Consider the following 19,944-nt stretch of genomic DNA (forward strand, 5'->3'; position numbering starts at 1 on the left):
TTACGTAATATTATATTATACGACTAGTATAAAAATACAGCTTTATGTAAGAGTGGGTCAGATAGAACATGGCCGTAGGGAGTATTCTAAATTCTCGAGTGCAATAAAGCTACTTTTGTGGCTATTTTATCCACTTTATGCAATGTGACATAATGTGACAATTTCATCACTAATAAATATAATGTAAACACAATCATTACGCATCTAGTTATGTAATGATATTTCTATTACGCAACTGGTTAGGTATTTATACTGCTGCTACCTAACTGGTTGCGTAATGTGAACTACACATTAAATTAAATCAAATTAAGTTGATTTTATTTATTAAAAACATTAACAACAATACAATTTGGTACTAAACATTCAATTGCACAATTTGCAGTATTTTCAATATCTGAATCCTCGTTTCAACTCATTTTAAGAATGTTTGTTTATTTCTCCTAGTACTGCTGTTTTTCTGTTATAAACAAAAACCTATTGTTTTCAAAACTAATAAAACAAACATAAACGAATCGCAGGAAGAAGCTAATAATACAATCGCCTCTCCACAAAATACATGTTCAAAACTAATAAAATTATTTGTATTAAAAACTTAATTATTTATCATAGCGGATAAAACGTTGTACGAATATATTTATCGTAACTTCGTATTACAATACTCGAAAGATTATCAAAATCGGCCTGCGGCCCCGTTTGACAACTTTCCAGTCTCGGATTGTATGGTATGAAACTTTACGATATTCATATCGTAATAGTAATATGAGTTACAAGAGCGGTATGTTGAAGTTTTCATGTTCGAGGAAAAATTTGAAAAAGCGAAACGTAGTTGAGCTTTTTTAATTTCCGAGAATTGAAAGAAAACATACCGCTCGTGTATCGTACATTATTTTGTGCGAAATTCGTTTATTACATACCTGAAAGAGGAATTTCTAATTAGTTGCAATGAAATCTCCATCTTGGTTTCTGTTCAATGACGGCAAATTTGCAAAACAAAAATATCTATCTTCAACATTGCTACTTTAAAATGTTTTCTGTGTTTACTATACTCCAGCAGGCTGTGATATACGTCTGTCTCTTTTTTTCCCAGTCTATAAATGCGAAATTAAAACAAACGGTAAGGTTATGTAATGATTTATTTTTCATTTTAATATTTTAATAATAATATTTATATAACATATTGCGGTAATAACATCGGCAAGTTTGTTGATTTTTTCACTGCTTCCTTAATGTTACTTGCATCACGAATGCAGTAACTTTAGTGGAGTTGTAGAGTTGACTTAATTTTTGCAAATATTTAAAAACAATAATTAACAGTGCAATTTAGGTGAAATTGCAGTGGTAAGTTTCCAATTTATAATTATTACTATATTGAACGCCTCTAAAAATAATATGTTAAAAGCCTAAAGCAGTAAAATGAATGTCGCGCTTAAGCGGTAAGAAGAGGGAAATTGTTATGTGTGTTAGGCTGAGAATACTGAATGTGGAATTTTAGACTTCCCGCGGATTGGTTTTGTGCGGAAACCAAGCAAATACGCACGATCTCGCACAAATAACTATTACATACGTGTTGCGCATTTTGCTAAAAATTAGAACAAATCAAATTCGTAATAAGATTGTTTAAAATTCAGTTTTTTATGTAATACTGTATAACCCAGGATGTCACGTTAGCGTTTCTTAGTAACCATATTATAGGAACGTAAAATCGACAAGCGACGTCGCTGTTATCGTAGTCGTCATTTGACTTGCTTGCCAAGAGCGTGTTATAAAATTTTTCTAACATGTATGACCTGACAATTTGAATGCCAATTTCGTGTTCGAATTCCAGTGGTTTGGTTTTCGTAATAGAAAAGTTAACATTTGTATTTCAGTATAATTAGTATAGGATTCAATCTGTCAGTAATCCACATTGTCATTCAGCTTCATGATTTAAGTTTTATGGCTTTTTCACAATAAACCGGAAACGAGAACCAAAACGAGAACTAGAACGAGAACGGAAAAATGTTAAAGTGTATATATTTAAATGCGAACATTCACAATTAACGAGAAGCTTGCCGTAGCCCGGGAACGAGTACGTGAATAAGATACCTCAGGCCACGGACCTATATAAGCGCATAATGAATGACATGAATAAATTTCTAAGCTATCATATACGATACCGAAGGACAGACGAGGTTATAACATAACGTAACATATAGCGTAACATAACTTTCCAGAATACTATACTAATTAACCCCTTAACCAGGTTTTAATATATAAAATGAATTGTCGCAAAAATATACAAATGAAAAATCATATTTGTGCAAATTGCGAAATGCTTTTGCAATATTGTAAGTAATTATGCAGAAAGATAAAATTAATGCAGTATGCAGAAACAAAAAGTTATGTAATTTGCTTTTTGGAGTTTTATTACTTTCAACCCATATTAGCACACTCCACATATACTTATAAGTATCATTTATACTCCTGAATTTACGTCACATTAAAATACGTTATTTTATGGGCATTCTGAACATGAAATTCTTTACTAGTAGGCCATTCAAGATTTGTTAGCAGAGTGCTGACTCTTTTACTGAAAGGCGGTTTCTAATTCCAGTTTTTACAAGATTCATGCAACTAAATCCTCGCTCACAATTTACAGTATGCGATGGAATTATACAAATCAATTCGAAGAAATTGTTCATTTAACTTATATGAATTGTACCAAATCTTTGAAATCAATTTCTGAACATCTATTGATCAATATCTTTTTGAACATTGCCCATGCCATTAGCATTTCATTTAAATTCAGATTAGTTCGAACACATCTCTGATTCCATTTTCTCCATTACCATCTTCGTTTCTGAAGTTTAATTTGGTTGTCGCATTTTTGCACATTTACATTCAAAGTCTGTTGCATTTTTAGAAGTCGAGTAGCAAAATGCGACAAATGCGACTGTGGCTTAAACCCTGCTCTTAATACAGTAAAGACAAATCTACTGAAGAGGTTCAAATGATATGAGTTTCTTGAATTACTTTAATTTCGTTATGTTGTGAACAGTGGGCTCTGTCTCATTAAACGCTAAATAATTTTTGATTTACTATACTGGATATACCATAGAAATTACTCTAAAACACATCTTACCACAACTTCCATTCTGACACTTGCTACAATATGTTGGATTCTCATCAACATTGTAACGGCAGTCCACAAAACCATCACAGATTTTCTCAGGAGGTAAGCAACGTCCCAAAGGACACCACAGCCCTCGGCAAGCTGGCACAGGTGCGGGATCAACTCTCTCTTCTAGAAAAGAGTAGCAACATCAGACATTACACGAGGGAAACTGAACCAGACGTTTTGGAAACTATCATAACATTTATTCTAAGAAGCTTGTATTGCTTCCCATTTTGAAGCTATAAAAATAATTACTACAAGGTACCCATAAGTTTGTGGAGTTTGTTGAGGATCCTGATAACGGCTGTGAATTCAGTGACCCTTTGGAAGCCACAGACACCATCAGGCTCATGAAATACTGCTGCAGGGTACCAACCAACATCAGACAGGCAAGAGATGACGCCACTCCACGCTTTGGGCTGTTTGTTCTGCAAAACATTCTAATATAAATGCTATTTATTTACTTACTTACAAATACCTTTTAAAAAACCCGGAAGTTTATTGCCGCCCTCACATAGGCCCGCCATCGGTCCCTATCCTGAGCAAGATTAATCCAATCCCTACCATCATATCCCACCTCCCTCAAATCCATTTTAATAATATCCTCTCATACACGTCTCCGCCTCTTCAAAGGCCTTTTTCCCTCAATTTCTGGATTCACCCATACGTGCTACATCTCAAACGTCTGAATATAATGTTCCTAATTTATGTTAGGTGAACAATACAATGCGTACAGTTCTGCGTTGTGTAATTTTCTCCGTTCTCCCATAACTTCATCCCTCTTAGCTCCAAATATTTCCCTAAGCTCCTTATTCTCGAACACCCTTAACCTCCGACCCTCTCTCAAAGTGAGAGTCCAAGTTTCATAACCATACAGAACAACAGGTAATATAAATTCTAATTTTCAGTTTTTTTTAAAGCAGACTGGATGTCAAAAGCTTCTCAACCAATTAATAACAGGCATTCCCCATATTTAATCTGCGTTTAATTTCTTCTCGAGTGTCATTTATATGTTACTTTTTAAAGAAAAATTATGTATTTTCATTTCGTATTATGTTCTGGTCACGAAACATAATCATATATAGTTTGTATTTTTCGGGAGTTACTTCCAAACCTATCACCTTACTCGCGTCAAGTAAAATTCCGTGTTTTCCCTCATAGTATGTGGATTTTCTCCTAACATGTTCACGTCATCGGCATAAATAAGCAGCTGATATAACCCGTTCTAGTCTAAACCACCTCTGTTTTCCTGGACTTATCTAATGGCGTATTCTAGAGCAAAGTTAAAAAGTGAAGATGATAGTGCATCTCCTTCCTTTAGCCCGTAGTGCATTGGAAAAGCGTCAAGGCCCGCTCCCACTTAGCGGAATCGAATCGAAACGAAAAATCTGCTGCCGCTCACATCTAGTGGAATCGAACGAACAGCACTTTTGTGTTTTGTCATACAAAAGAGGATAATTCTGCACAAGATTTATTAATTTTTCTGCGTGCATATTAAATTGTGATTTTCGTACACTACTATTTCAGCAATAACTTTTTATAGTAAACAAATTAAGCCGCCAAGAATGGATGTGGTTCATTTGTTTTTTCATGAAGACTTCACGAGAACTTACGATCGTACCTGAAACAAGAAATTCTGTTCCGGCAGTGGAATAAATGCTCTAGCTCCTGAATTCTGTTCTGTTCGATTCGACGTGCCGCGTCGCTTTCTGCTATCTTCCATTTAAATACATTGTGAAGAGTAATTCTGTTCGATTCGATTTCGCTAAGTGAGAGTGGGCCTTCAGACAGAAACTGGCCTATACGGAATTTGATGTACTTTCACTGAGACACATTTTCATTAATCGAACTATTTTCTTGGAAATACCAAATTGAATAAGAATATTATATAAAACTTCTCTCTTAACCGAGTCATACGCCTTTTTGAAATCTATGAATAACTCCCATTTTTCTGCAGTATCTGTCGAATATAAACGTTATTCTACAAACTGAGGTAGGTAATCAATAAAATGCGTTTTCTGTCAATCAGACGTAAGGTCTAAGAATTTGGTAACTTATATATTCCGAAATAATATCAAATCAATATTCTTATACTATTAGGCTAATCGTAACTACATTGCACGCCCATGCAACCCACTAGTGTGGAGAAGATGAACCTGCGCAATGTAACCTTATGTAATTCTAATTAGTTACTATCTATAGCCTATGTGCTGGAATTTTCGTAGCTGGTCGCAGATGCAACTTAATGAGGAAAGCTATACGAGTATATCCTTATCTACATAATTTAATGGTTAAGTTTGAAACGTTAGAACATAAGGACGAGTAGAGTAAATTGCAATTCATAATTTGTAAAATGAATTTGTAATATTGGGTATAAATTTAACGAACAATTTTTGTCTGTAATTTTTTAAGTAATATTTCAGCAAAGAGTTATTAAATTATGCTCAAGCGATAGATAAATGAAGTAATTAAAGTGTTAGTAACAAAGATTATGACGCCTTCTCTTTATCTCTTATCCATTTTCGCTTAATAGCATTAGTAAGAACACAGAGCTTTCCAATTATCTTATCTTCATCAGACTAAGTAACATAAATAATTATGTGCCTAAAAAACACTCATTACATTGTTAAATCATTCACACTTTTTCAGACCCATATTTATAAAAATAAAGGCATTAACAATAAAACTAATATGATTTTGTTAACTTTTCGAGGTATAATAAATTCATTTCTGGTCAATTGAAGTCAAGAGACAAAATACAAACAATTAAAACCGTGAGAACCAAGACGATATAAAAATGACGTTCTCTTAAGATACGCTATTCTAGTAGTGGAATGTAACACACAAGACTTTGCCAAAATTCTTTAGACTGGCGTTTTTTTATTCATTTTTATATAATAAGTTCTCGATTGAACGAATTAGAATATAAACGGATGATCATATCATACCTGACATAATGCTGTTTTATTGTTCTTTCGTTTGAAGCATCTCTGCGAGTCGCAATCTGACAACAGTGTCTTCAAGAATACAGTCTTTGTATTTCCTGATGAATCTCTGCCTACTGCAATGCATGTTTCCTCTTCTGTGGGATCTTTGTAACTGCAGAATAGAAGGACGACATTACCGCAGGTATGTCAGACGTACTTGTTTCAGATAGAGGGGTTATGCTTAGGAAAGAGTCTAAATATGATGGCAGAAATTACATCAAGAATGCATGCACAAAGCACAGTCGTCTCGTACAACAACAACCTATTTCAGCTCAAGATTGAAAATCGTATGGCAAGTTCTTAATTAAATCGCAGTCATTTTACTTACAAATGAGCCAAGCTGATTGGATGAATATGACGACTGATATCCACGTCAGCATCTAGAGAAGAATCCATATGCAAGAGCAGCGCGTCGCTGGATGCTACTGTTTTCATGAAGTCCACCCTTCTAACCAATTCGTATGGACCCTCAATTCCCAGCTCTCTCCTTGGCACTCCCAGCAATACAGACACATAGTCTTTCTCAAGCCTGAAAGCGAAACACAAATAAAACATTCAAATATGAGATCGATAGTACAATAAATCTAATATTAAGGGAGTACCTCCTCCTGTGCACCTCAAGTTAGGTGTCTTACAGCTAACAAAAGGCAGTGAATATTACATTCTATCACGGGCATCCTGGTGGTGGGGGAGGTTGGGAAGTCTGCACCCCACACATTTTCTGGCACGAAGCTGTTTGACATCTCTAATTTTAAATTATAATTTGTACTCTTATTTTTAACTCAATGCCTCTATTGGGAAGTTGGAATGCTAACCATATTTAAATCTTCGATCAGTCGACGTCTATGCTATATCGAAGCTAATGATAGTAGTGACAAATATCGTAAGCTGTGATTTGAATGTTTGATTCACACTTGCATTGCTTATTACCAGTGATATAATCCTTGATCTTGAAAGTTTGAACTTCACCCTTCTGGATCGCCAGCAGACTTACTGGACAGATGTCAGCAGTGAGATTGGTAGAATGTACAATTTCAGACGATAGAAGTGAAGATAAATTTCATTAAGTTTTCAAATATGTAAGCCATGGATAACACTGAAGACTTGGAATTGCAACCAGTAAAACTCTCCAGTAAAAGAAACACACCAAAAAGATTCTGTGGTCCACCTGAGCAGTATTCAATAGGAAACACTGAAGAATGCTGTCATACATTTTGTCTTTTCGGGATTTACTTCCAAATCTATCTCACTTTCTTCAAGTAAAATTCCTGTGTTTTCCCTAATACTTTGTGTATTTTCTCATAACATATTCACGTCATCTGCATAAATAAGCAACTGATGCAACCCGTTCAATTCCAAACCTTGTCTGTTATCCTGGACTTCCTAATGGCATATTCTAGAGCAAAGTTAAATAGTAAAGGTGATAGTGCATCTCCTTGCTTTAGCCGCAGTTAATTGGAAAAATATCAGAAACGGACCTTTACGAAGAGTCTATATAGGCCAGTTTCAGGTATAGTATGTTGTGTATAGGTGTATAGTATCGTGTGTTGTATCATTATCTAAATTACAAACAGATAACGGCACAACAAGATTAGGTTGGTCCTAAAGGAGTAGGAGCGAAAGCAGTAAGCGAAATCATAAAAAATAGTAGTATTGACCTAACATAATTAGAAACATTAAATCGAGACGTTTGGGATGGGCAGGACATGTAGCACATATGTTTCACCGAGACACATTCTAATTAATCGAACTAGCTTTTTGGGAATACCAAATTCAATAAGAATATTATATAGCCTAAAACTTCGCCCTTAACCGAGTGATACTGAATATTATTGTTAATACTTAGGTGAGATACTTACTCAATATTGTCCATCATGATTGCTTCTGTAAGCAACCACCTGGCATCGAGCAGAGTTGCAGCACTGAGGTATACTCCATTCACGTAAACAGCAGCATGCCATGGCCACCTGTATTCAGTCTCAACGCTCGAGGCTGAGTGGAGCTGGAAGGAAGCTTCGCCCCCAAACAGACGTGGCACACACTTCACCTCTAAGCCAGTACAGTATTTGGGTGGCAAGTTCTTCCTGATCATCTCGCTCAAGTCATCGTCATAATTGGAAGCATTGGCTATGTTGGTCGAATTGCTGAGGGACGAATACGATTGGATTACCTCCATTTTGTCGTGCTTCACTGTAACGTTGGTGAAGAAGTTGTATCCGCTGCAACAAGAGGAATCTAGGTGGGTTATTCCATACAAAATTTTAAGAATATGCCAGTGATGTCATGGATTTTTTTGGGCTTTTAATACAATAATATTATTATGAAAATAAATTAAACTGTCAAGTATGACCGCCTTATCATTAATATTTTAGTCATACGGATGACTGAAAAATGGGTGGCAGTTACATGCTATCCATAATTTTAAATATTCAAGACACCCTGTATGAAGTGTCATCGAAACTAAACAGACGCCATTGTAAACCTGAACAACCATGTTTTAATACCTTGAAGACTAATTCGAATAATATTAAGAGATGGTCATAAAAACACCTCATTGAAAAAAAGAAATAGTTTTATTTTCGAATGTACCAATTTAAATTCATGCGAATTTTATTTGTATTCAAGAAAATCTTATTCTTAATCCATCTCTCAAGTTTTGTGACGTTATCTCAAAAAACTTATGAATAATTAAATTAATAAAATTATTAGGCTAATTTTTGTTCCGACGGTTGAAAATCGCTTGCTGTGTGTGGCGGTCGCAGCATTCGCGAGACTTCATAACGATAAGTAATCTCAAACGACCGTCTCCCTGACCTTGATCGCGCAACATTCTGTACGACGGCGACGGGAGATCCTATATGCTGAGCTCTTTTATTCCGGTGAGTTGTTTTTATTAAAAACTGACATGATATTTAAGTCAACAATCTGAAATTTTCACAGTGGAATCAATATACCCTAAAGAATTAAACACATGCTTTTTCGTCTGTAAAAATGAAATGAATTTTGTGTTCTATATTATTTTAAATTATTTTACGGCGTACAAATACTTAAAAAATTATACATTTTTTTTTTAATTTTGAGGGAATTTATAAACAAGGCTCTCCTTTTTCGAATTGCATTGAAATCACTTTTCCATCTTCTTTTACATAGTAAGAAAACTTCAATGAATGGAACCGTGTTCTTTGCTAAACCAATATTTTAAATACTGATTGCTGCCAAACTATGAAGGATATAAATATAATATTGCGTGAAATTCATATTTAGAACATACAAAATAACCTACTACAATATTTTTAGCTGTTGAAACATCATGGTTCAAAAGCATATTTTTTGCATGGAATGACCCAGGTTCAACTGATTGCTCAGTAGAGGAGTAGCCCTCAGTCTCTGTTGAATTTGGACTTTTTAGTTAAAAGTGGGTACTTTATTCGGATAATTTTCACGAGGATGTAAGTAATGTACGAGTAGAACTATACTATTAATTTCGTAATTTCGAATCAATTATGTCATATATGACTTCAATTATAACTATGGATGGGAGACTGTTTCTCCATGACAAATAACGTCACTACTTTCATTCAACCCCACACCAGTCCGCTCGATAGGGTAAGGTAGGATTCAAATGTAAACATTGCTTGTGATCTCTGTAATCTTCGCCGTAAAAATGGTTTCTTCTCTGGAAATTACTACCATCAGGAATGGGAAGACGAATACGTTTGTGCACTTCATGGGGGAAAGACTGTTTAATTTGTGGAGTAATTATATTTCTCATGTCAATGTAAAGAGGCATTTCACTTCTTGTCACGCAGAAAGTATGGCAAACATGCCATTTCAGGTAATTATCGTTTAATTTTCCTTTACGTTATTATCTTACTGACGTCCAAATTTTATTATTTTGTGACCTCAATTCATTCTTTATTTAAATAGGAACTGCACGTCTCCAACTCCTAACAGAACTGAAGAGTACAAATAAACCTGACAAGGTACATTCGCGCAGTGCCTGACTAATAATGGTATAAAATCAAATACGATGGAAAGTTCAGCTGTAATCAATGTTTATGGTTCCAATTGTAGCTGCTCATAGTGGTAATTATACTTACTATCAATTAATGTGAACATCACCCTGTGTTTATTTCCTGCTCGTAACCTGTTGCCTAATTAACATTGATATGTTAAAATATGTTCTACTCTACTTATACATTTTCTTGTTACTTAGTATTCTTAATCCTCCATAGCACGATCTTTAAAATATCATCTCAGCTTCCCATATATCTTGTAGTTGTGCCTAAAAAGATAGTTATTTTTCTCACCTGTAACCAAGGTAATAACAAATATTCGAAGCAAGAACTTTGACATCCATTGTGTCAAGCACACACATGGCCCTCCAGTGTCCATTCAGACTGTATGTGAAAATGCCGCTGGGACCGATATGAGACATTCCATCCGCATCCATCTGTACGTTGACACCATTGGTCAGCGCAACTACAAGAAAAAGAGCAAATTTACAGTTTTTAGCGTGACGTGAAGCATTTCAAAGGAACTCGTAATTTTTGGGTTTATTTAATGTTTGTCAATTATAAGACATTTTTAGCGTCAATAGAATTGGTGATATCGGGATGGTATTTTTGCGAGATGAGTCCGAGGATTCGCCATAGATTACTAGGCATTCGTTTTCAAGTCGGAGAAAATCTCGGAAAACGCCCAAACAAGTAATCAGACCAAGCGTTACTAGAAATGTTTCCGTGACTTGCAATCGTTACAATAAAAGGGGGACTATTTTCTTCTTCAACCAAACTACGACCTACACTTTAACAACGTTCTTTCTTTTGTTGTAATAAATAAACCATATTAATTATTTTCACTTAATACTTCTATAATACGTAAGCATAAGAATTCTTATTTAATCTTTACACATTACAAATGAACAGAAAATTGTCGTACCTTCACTCTTGGATTATTATATTTAAATTAAATAACTTATGAACATCGAAAAATGGGACGGCAAACATCATCTTTAACCATTGGTGGATTGGCGGAGTAATATCACTTAGGCCTACCTACTAAATAACATATTTATATAAATATGTATTATTTCTCATATTCCCGTACTGAAATTATGAACTGAATACTTTCATTTTCATATAGCACGAATAGGAATTATTATTTTTAATCTAACAGCTTTTCATTGACTATTACCTTTTACTACGTCATAGAACTTTTGACCGACAAAACTGTACGGAACGACGTGTTTCAACCAATCATGGCTGCTTACCCTATAATTTTTATAATCTTTTAGCATTTGTTTATTTGTTTGCCAACACTGTACTTTCAATAATTGTACCTTTTAAAATGACACCTATTTATTTCATCATCTTTAATTAAAACTTTTCTATAATTTGTCTTGTTTATATTATTTAAGTTATATTATAGCTTCTGCTGTATGAGATTACTGATAGTCACGTATGAGAAAATGTATAATATATATTGATAATAATTGAAGTGGAATGCGACTGTTTTAATAAAACTGAAATTGAAACAACAAAGCCTTCTTGACTAGTAATCGTCCATAGAGTTCAATGAAGACTGTATAGTTGGTACAACTGGTAACAATAGAACAGCTCATCATAACACACTACTGCCATCTAGCAGAATATTTGTAATGATGAGATGGTGCAAGAATATATTTTCAAGACAGTTTAGTACGTATTTTACTAAGCCAATTAATATTTTATTGTATTAGGGTACTTTATTTCTTCAAATCTTTATATACTTTATATATCGTGTAGTGGTCAATTAAATCCCACTCGAGTTTTGATTTTCTTCAGATAAATCAAACCCTCTAGTGAGATTAATGTAGATAACATTTTTATTCAGAAACTTTGGCCTTGTAATATGGCGATCACGCAACTGTGGGGTGAAATGGGAATGACATGAGAAACGGAAATTGTCTGAGAAAACCCTTATGTGTCATTTTATTTATAAAAAAAGTGTCGAAGATCCTACACGGGAACAAACCCCATTCTTCTCCAATGAAAATACATAAAATAACTGAATACGTTATGTTTCATTTACAAAATGTTGTTGCTCGTTATATAAAAGTAAAAAGACACTGCAAAATTTAATCTATATTTAATTATACTCAATGACTGTCAAAATCATATAAGTAAATTAATATTATAAGAGATATCGTAGAGATCTTACAGCAGTCACTTTCGTCTTCCCCTTGGGGGCAGTCCACCCGGTGATTACACTTCTGATCACCAGAAACACACTCTCCGCTTACGTAGCAGTAGAACTCTCCTTCCTCACAGGTACCTGAAATCCCAAGTGAATATCAATGATAAAGTACTCGTAAATGTGTTTGCGAAATATGAAAGAAGCTTACAAACTGTGATTTCAATATAAAATATTTTTTCTCCGATGAACTTTAACTTCCTACAATTTTTCAGGTGGGCCTACCTAGAATTCGTGCAATTCTTTGTAAATATATATTCCCTATACTGTACATTCTTCTGTGTACGCCTTCATTTTTCCTCTGATAGTTCATTTTATTATTCGGTGTGTTTCTCTGTTCAATTATTCTATTCGTCAATCACACCTTAATAGCTACGAACTCTTCACACATTTAGATCTACTCACCCATTCACTCCCGTTTCTCTTCCTCCTTCGATCATTCATTCGTATCTTCCTTCGTTTACTCTTCAGTCCGTCCATTAATTTTAAATTGAATTTCTACATTAATTGTTTTCATTCATTAGATGGTGTAGGTTCTTCAAAAGTGTGCGTGTATCTAATGCTCTGGATTTAACAATGAAGTCATCATCCTTCTTGCTTCCCAATATTTGGTTCTTCAAAAGTAACTGCATGGATAAATATTTATCCATGGTAACTGGGTACAGCCTATTACAGCCTATCTGAGGACTTCCTAATTTATCTACCCTTGCATTTGCGGATGACTTGGCATTAATAAGTTCTTCTGTAAAACATGCTACTCATTAGTCAACTAAGCTGAAAGCAGTCTTGCCACTCTCGGTCTTCAAATTAATCCTAATAAAACAAATGTATCATTCTACGAAAAGACCTCTTATCCAGTGAACAAATAATCTCTCTACAGGGTTCAGCTATTTCATTACTTCAAAGTAAAAAAGAGCAAATCCGATATTTAGATGTAGACTTTAATGATGAAATCTGTTTTGGTAAGAGGAAAGTATTTTCATCTCTGGATTCAGATCTGCATTCTTTGACACAATCACAATTACTTAAGACAGAACAAAAGATCAAGATTATGAATGAATTTATATGGCCAAGACTCGTCTATCCCCTACAATGTTCTTCTCTAATGCAGAATTCTAAAACATTTTTTAGAGATACTGATAAACTTATAAGAAGTGCTGTGAAGGAAATGATTATGCTTCCTGATGACACCCCTAATGCCATGATCTACGATTCTGGAAAACTTCGAGGGCTTTGTATCATTCGAGCTTAGTAGGAAGCTAGCATTCAACATTTTAATATATGCACTCACCTTTTACATATAAATGACATCTACTTAAATTTCGTCTGGAATCTCAACAAAGAAAGACAACAAGCTTTAACAAATCTTAATATCTCTGAAAATGAATTTCCGAACTTAAAGAAAGGACAGCAACTGAGAGAAATCCTAAGGAAAGAATCTTTTTCTTCATGATGTGAACTGCCGCTTAAGGGTAAAGGAGTCAGTTTTTATGCGGAATGTCCTAAGACAGATTCCTGGATATTGAATAAAAAAGGCTCGTCATCATCTGAATATGTTATGCGATGAAGATGTCATGCAACCTTCCTGCAGTACGGTCAGTCCCAGGTAGAGCAACATAACCCTTTGCCGCCACCCAGGCTGTGACAAGACTGAAACACTAGGACATGTGTTGGGTTTCTGCCGAAAGACTGAGTTACTGAGGAACAACCGCCATCACACGGTAAGGACAATACTTGCTGACATCCTAAGACAACAAGGATTAGAAGCCCATGAAGAAGTGCATTGTATCTCGGAAGATGATTCAACAAGACGAGCAGATATTGTTGTCACTGATAGAAAAAATAACACAGGAACAATATTAGACCCAACTATCAGGTTTGAAAGGGATGCACAATAGCCAAAACTTACTGATGATGAAAAGAGAATCATCTATGGACCTTGCATTCCTTATTTTAGCAAGCAGTATAACATCATGGCTAATCGTTAGTCAGTACACGGACTTCTTTTTGGAGTTCGTGGTACCATCTCCAAATACATCTATAACCTTTTAAAATCAAAGGGATTCACATTTTACAATGTTGAGAAAATCCTCAAAGAAATTCTAAAGGACTCAATTCAAATTTCGCAATTTAATCTCTATTTCAAGTAATATGGTACTTTAATTTTCTTTTGAAATTTATTGTATGTAGGCCTATTTTCATTGTAAACATTTATATATGTATTTGTTTTCTGGATCCTTGTGGTCACTCTTATTGAAGGGCAGATGGTTTTATTTTATAAATCCGATGTGGACGTAGTTCCCTTACATCTAAGTACATTATATGAAGAGTCCACTGCAAGAATGATGGATGTCACTTTCTTGTCGAAAATGAACCAAGACTGTCAATGCATAGCTTAAGACATAAATGTACATAGAGAGTTATATGGCATTAACACTGATAGTCATTGTCCAGTAATGATCGGAAAATCACAGTTAAGCTTTGAGCGCTAAGCATTTCAAACTTTCAATTGCTTCTCCTGCAAAATGTATTCGAAATGACATCCATCATTCTTGCAGTGGACTCTTCATATATAATAATAATAATAATAATAATAATAATAATAATAATAATAATAATAAATAATAATAATAATAATTCGAGGCACAACAGCCCATGAAGGACCAGCCGGTTTCTGGCCTCACGTCTATATGTCGAAGCAGAGGTGGTCGATCATCCAACCAGAATGGAGGTATCTTGTGGTTAGCTGGTTTTCATAACGGATTTCACTATCATCACGGTGAAGGGTGGACACCGGTCCCATACACAGGCTGAAATGTCATGAGAAAATTTCTTCCCCCATGAGGACTCGAACCAGCGCAATCCGTAACGCGAGTCCTAGGCAGGCGCGGGACATATAAGACAACATGTACAACATTAATCTACATATTCTGAAAGAATTGAAAAATAAGATCCGGGAAAACATGACCTCCAATGGGAACTGTAGCAAGTGATGCTTCATTTCTCAAACAGACGTGACAAGCAAATCTGGCTTTCAGGTAAAGCTCTCTGTGAAGCAGACTTGAATCATTTCAAGGAAAAAATTGTTCAGGGGCCGGGTATCGATCCCGGGGCCTTTCGCTTAGCGCACAAATGCTCTACCGACTGAGCTACCCAGGAATTACACCCTACACCGTCCCAATTTTTCCTGTGTTTGATATGACAAGTATTTGCAACAAGAAGGCAGACATTTTCAGCCATTTCCTTCCTTAATGTGGGTGAATAAAATCAACGCTTATTAATATTTTACATTAATAGCTTTTGGTGTGTCGAATTATTGACCTGCTCTGCGTATGGCAGCAAACTGTATGCGTAACCTGAGTCTGCGTTCTATTCACCCGGCAGGTATATTACGAATATGATGGCATTTCGACTGTGCTAGCAGCTCACCACAATCTTGTTCGTCAGAGCCGTCTGCACAGTCCGGGTAGCCATCGCACACGAACTGCGGACTGATGCTCAACAGCCGTTCGAGGCACGTGCAGTCAGCCTCGTCCGACATGTCCTCGCAGTCCACCACGCCGTCACACACCCTCTCCAGCAGGATCTTCTGACGCATCCTGCAAGTCATGCATGCACGTATCACTAAAAGTGCTTGAGAACATCAGAGCTCGTAACTGAAGAAAAAAAGAAAAAAAAATCGATATCGTAAAATGGGGTGGATTGTGACGCTGGTGTGAATAGGGACGAATTTTTACTATTTTTTTTTATTTCTTTGTATCAAAAATTATATATAATAAAAGTATTTATGTTTTTATTCATAATGAGTGAACAAACACTCTTATTATTATATTGACTCTTTGACATAAAGAAATCAAAAATGGGTAAAAATTCGTCCTTGTTCACCCCTGTGTCCCTAGTCACACCATTTTACGGACATATAAACAAAAATCCTTATAGCCTAAGCTAAGGCTGATATCGTATGCAAAGAGATTGTTTACTAAAATACGTGTTTATGTTGACTTTTACTACGCCATACTACTTTTGACCAATAAAACGGTTTCAACCAATAACGGCTGTTTATCGCTATAATTTTATCACTTCCCCAGCATTTTTAAGTCCACCGTTGTGGCTGAGAGGTTAGTGAGTCTAACTCCGAACCCAGTGATCCTGGGTTCGATTCCCGGTCAGGACGAGTTGCCTGGGTGAGATTTTTTTCGGGGTTTTTCCCTCACTCCTATGGATGAATATCAGGTAACTTTATCAGGCGATTGGAACCCCACTCATCTTCGCCACTTCCTTTCCTCCCCCATCATCCTTTTCTCATCATCCCGTTTCTGGTTTTTCAAATCACTTTACATGCGGCCTCCCGGAACTACTGGCTCTCTCGACCGGCCTCCGTGGAATGTAGTTAAACGACGTTGGATGGCTTCTGCAACGAGCACCCCAGGCGGACCTACTCGGGGGAGGAGTTTCGCCTCGAACCGACAGGAGAGCCTTGGGGGAAGTTGCCGAAGCAGGAATGGTACATGGATTTCTGGTGGCTGTAGGGACCGGTCGTTAGGGAGTCATGTGGTTAGAGCGGTGCGCGTCGGGGATCTATGGCATGCAACTCATTCCATATCGAGGGTTAACGCAATAGATCTCAACAGGTTGTAGTGCTGGGCCATCCGTGACCCACTCAAATTCCATTCCATTCCATTCCCTAGCATTTATTTTTATCACTTCCCTGGTATTTGTTTGTTTTTTATTACTTCTCTAGAATTTCTTTCTTTTTTTGCCAACATTACGGTATTATAAAACATGCTTTGCGTTCGTCATTTGTTTTCCCGCATAGATAGTCGACTGAAAACGGCTGCTCCGTTTAAATGTTTTGGTGAAGCTAATATTAGTGACACAGAATTTTAATAAATCAATACTTTATTGTATTAGATTATTTTATTTCTTCTAATCTTTATATACTTTATAACTCTCTCCTATTTGTTTTTATCGCAAAATTCAATTCAATTGCTTTACAAGAGTAACCCGCTTGCCCACAAAGTACACACTAATAATAGTGGACATTTAAAAATTTATTTCAATTATTTTACGACGCTTTATCAACTGTGACGATTATCTAGTATATGTGTAAAAATATGATAATTCCAGGGAAATGAGTCCAGAATCTAGCCCTGAAAGTTACCCAGCATTTGCTTTTAATGGGTTGAGGAAAAGCCCCCGAAAAAACCTCAAACAAGTAACTTGTCCCAACCACGATCTGAACTCGAGGCCTTCTCGTTTCACGGTTAGACACGTTCACCGTTACTCCACAGAGGTTAACAGTAATCGACTTACACGCATATGCATGAGTGTGTATTCAATGGGTTTAATCTTAGCGTATAACTCGTTTTTATGGTAGTAATACGTTATTACACTATTATTCTTCTGAAACAGTTCCTAAAAAGTATTCTAAATCAGTCTTTCTGGTAATCTAACACCGACTGTCTATACCTTGGAACTAGAGTTGAACAAAACTAACTGCCGCTCTCGCTCGCTATGTTCGCTGCATTTGTCTTTCGAGTCTCGTCTCATCATTCTCGTGCGCTTCGCATCTCGCTCGTCATTCTCGAAATAGCATTTCGTCGGCGTGGAAAGATTTCGTAACTTTGTATAACATACATAATTGAAATAAATAACATTATAAATGTTTAAATGAGACAAAAAGACAAAACAGAACAGTACCTTAGTTATCAAAATGTTCTGGTTCTTTTATATGATATTACCTGTGGTTATATAAATAGATAAAAAAAAACAATTCTGAAAGAAATTTGCATTTCTAAGAAACATGAAACATGACATTAATATATTTTTACTTGAGATTGCACACTTTATCTTAAACATATGAAAAGAAAATTCCTAGCTTTTTAATAAGGGCCTAGTAATTAAATAAAGACTGGGGAACGGGTTATTATACACTGAAAGGTAGAGATGTTTCAAATAGATTACTTGATTGTTTATACATATATAACAGTTGGCAAAGTAGATAAAAGTTCAGTCAGGTATAAATAACTGTGGCGATTGAAGACTGCTTGACTTCGGGAGATGATCAATATCGAGTCTCGGAAGATTTGGAAGTCTTTACGTCAAGGACGCGACGTATACAACATTGTCGTGCGGGTTTTCGGCTTTGCGGGCGCTGTTAGTGTTGCTTTCTCGATCGTTGTTCATCTCTAGTTGGCACACTTATATAAAAAAAACTAACTTTCTCTTTACTTTCTCAGTTTTTTTTTCAACCATTTATTACAAAAATTTTACTGGGAACCAATTTCTGTCCTTGGTGACCGTTGCACGAATGGGGAGGTGGAGTGAGGCAAGGTGTTGAGAGCAGATAGTGTTCTGGAAACAAACATTGCCTTCCATCGGAACTGACCAAAATGTAACTAATATTATGCTAACTTACGACCAACGTTTTCAGTTCAGACAATCCTGATAGTGCGAGTACGGATGTGTAACAGCTGTGACGTACGCCAAGAGCACAGATTGGTCCCGGTATCTGAACACGGCTGTAAAAATTAGTACAGTGAAACCTCTCTAAATTGAACACCTATGGTTCAGTGAAAAATTGCTCACCCTAACCGGGTGTCCAAGGTAGAGAGGAAAGCAGACTTTTTTAGCATGCAATAGAAAGGAAATTACTGTACATAATGTTAAGGAACAACAATACTCAAACACTTCGTAATTTAGTTCCTGCGAATTATTTTTCTTTCTCCACTGGAATTTTTTTCCCCATGTATTTAATATTGAGGTCCTACTGTTGACAATGTTTGAAACTGTTGATTTAGAAATTACAAACTCTTCTGTAATTTTCCTACAACTAACAGCATAACTCAAACGATCAATAACTTCTTTCTTCCTTTCAATGTTTAATTCCACCAACTTACGCTTATTCATATTGAGGCATTACATAAACTTCGCAAATTGACTCTCAGGGGTAAAACCCTCAACAGAGATTGATTTCTACACTGCAGGCCTACTGAAATAATTTCGCATCATAAAGTTTACTGTTATGAAAAATAATACCCCTTCACTCTATACTCAAATTTAGCCACAACACAGTTACAAAAAGGACAAAGTGGGTAATTCCGGGGAAGTAGAAAGAGGTTCACAGTTGCTGTGCTGTACAAGGAAACACTCCTGTTATTGCATTGTGCTAATGGTCCTTGTAAAACACAAGGATTCAATGAAACTCAGCTCTAAACAGGTAGCAGAAATACACAATAGAACAAAAGAATCGTCCAAGATAGAACTATCGGTATGGCATAGTTGCGCCCCGCGGTCAATTGAGAGGCCTAGGCACGGCATAATTGCGCCCCGAAGAAATCAGGTAGCAGAAGGGACATGGCATAGTTGCGCCCCGAAGAAATCAGGTACCAGAATGGACATAGCATAGTTGCGCCCCGAAGAAATCAGGTAGGAGAATGGACATGGCATAGTTGCGCTCCGATGGGTATAGTACACACGAAAGTGATTGTCATAATATAAACAAATTACTTAAAAATATTACAGTGATAATTGCATTGAAATCAGATAGGCCTGGCATGTGATCAATTT

At 36.0% G+C, this 19,944-nt stretch overlaps 1 protein-coding gene across 1 annotated transcript in view; it reads right to left on the bottom strand.

The window, feature by feature from the left end:
- Positions 1 to 19,944, bottom strand: part of LOC138694908 (serine protease nudel-like) — a 75,489-nt gene that overhangs the window by 7,799 nt on the left and 47,746 nt on the right. Inside the window, exons 13-20 of the mRNA XM_069819128.1 lie at positions 15,805 to 15,974; positions 12,343 to 12,456; positions 10,452 to 10,623; positions 8,001 to 8,360; positions 6,470 to 6,670; positions 6,103 to 6,253; positions 3,420 to 3,582; positions 3,122 to 3,283 (exon numbers count right to left, since the gene is read on the bottom strand). Coding sequence (XP_069675229.1) covers positions 3,122 to 3,283; positions 3,420 to 3,582; positions 6,103 to 6,253; positions 6,470 to 6,670; positions 8,001 to 8,360; positions 10,452 to 10,623; positions 12,343 to 12,456; positions 15,805 to 15,974 — 1,493 coding nt within the window. The remainder of the gene's footprint in view (positions 1 to 3,121; positions 3,284 to 3,419; positions 3,583 to 6,102; positions 6,254 to 6,469; positions 6,671 to 8,000; positions 8,361 to 10,451; positions 10,624 to 12,342; positions 12,457 to 15,804; positions 15,975 to 19,944) is intronic.

Source organism: Periplaneta americana, chromosome 1, assembly GCF_040183065.1.
Source record: "Periplaneta americana isolate PAMFEO1 chromosome 1, P.americana_PAMFEO1_priV1, whole genome shotgun sequence".
NCBI lineage: Eukaryota > Metazoa > Arthropoda > Insecta > Blattodea > Blattidae > Periplaneta > Periplaneta americana.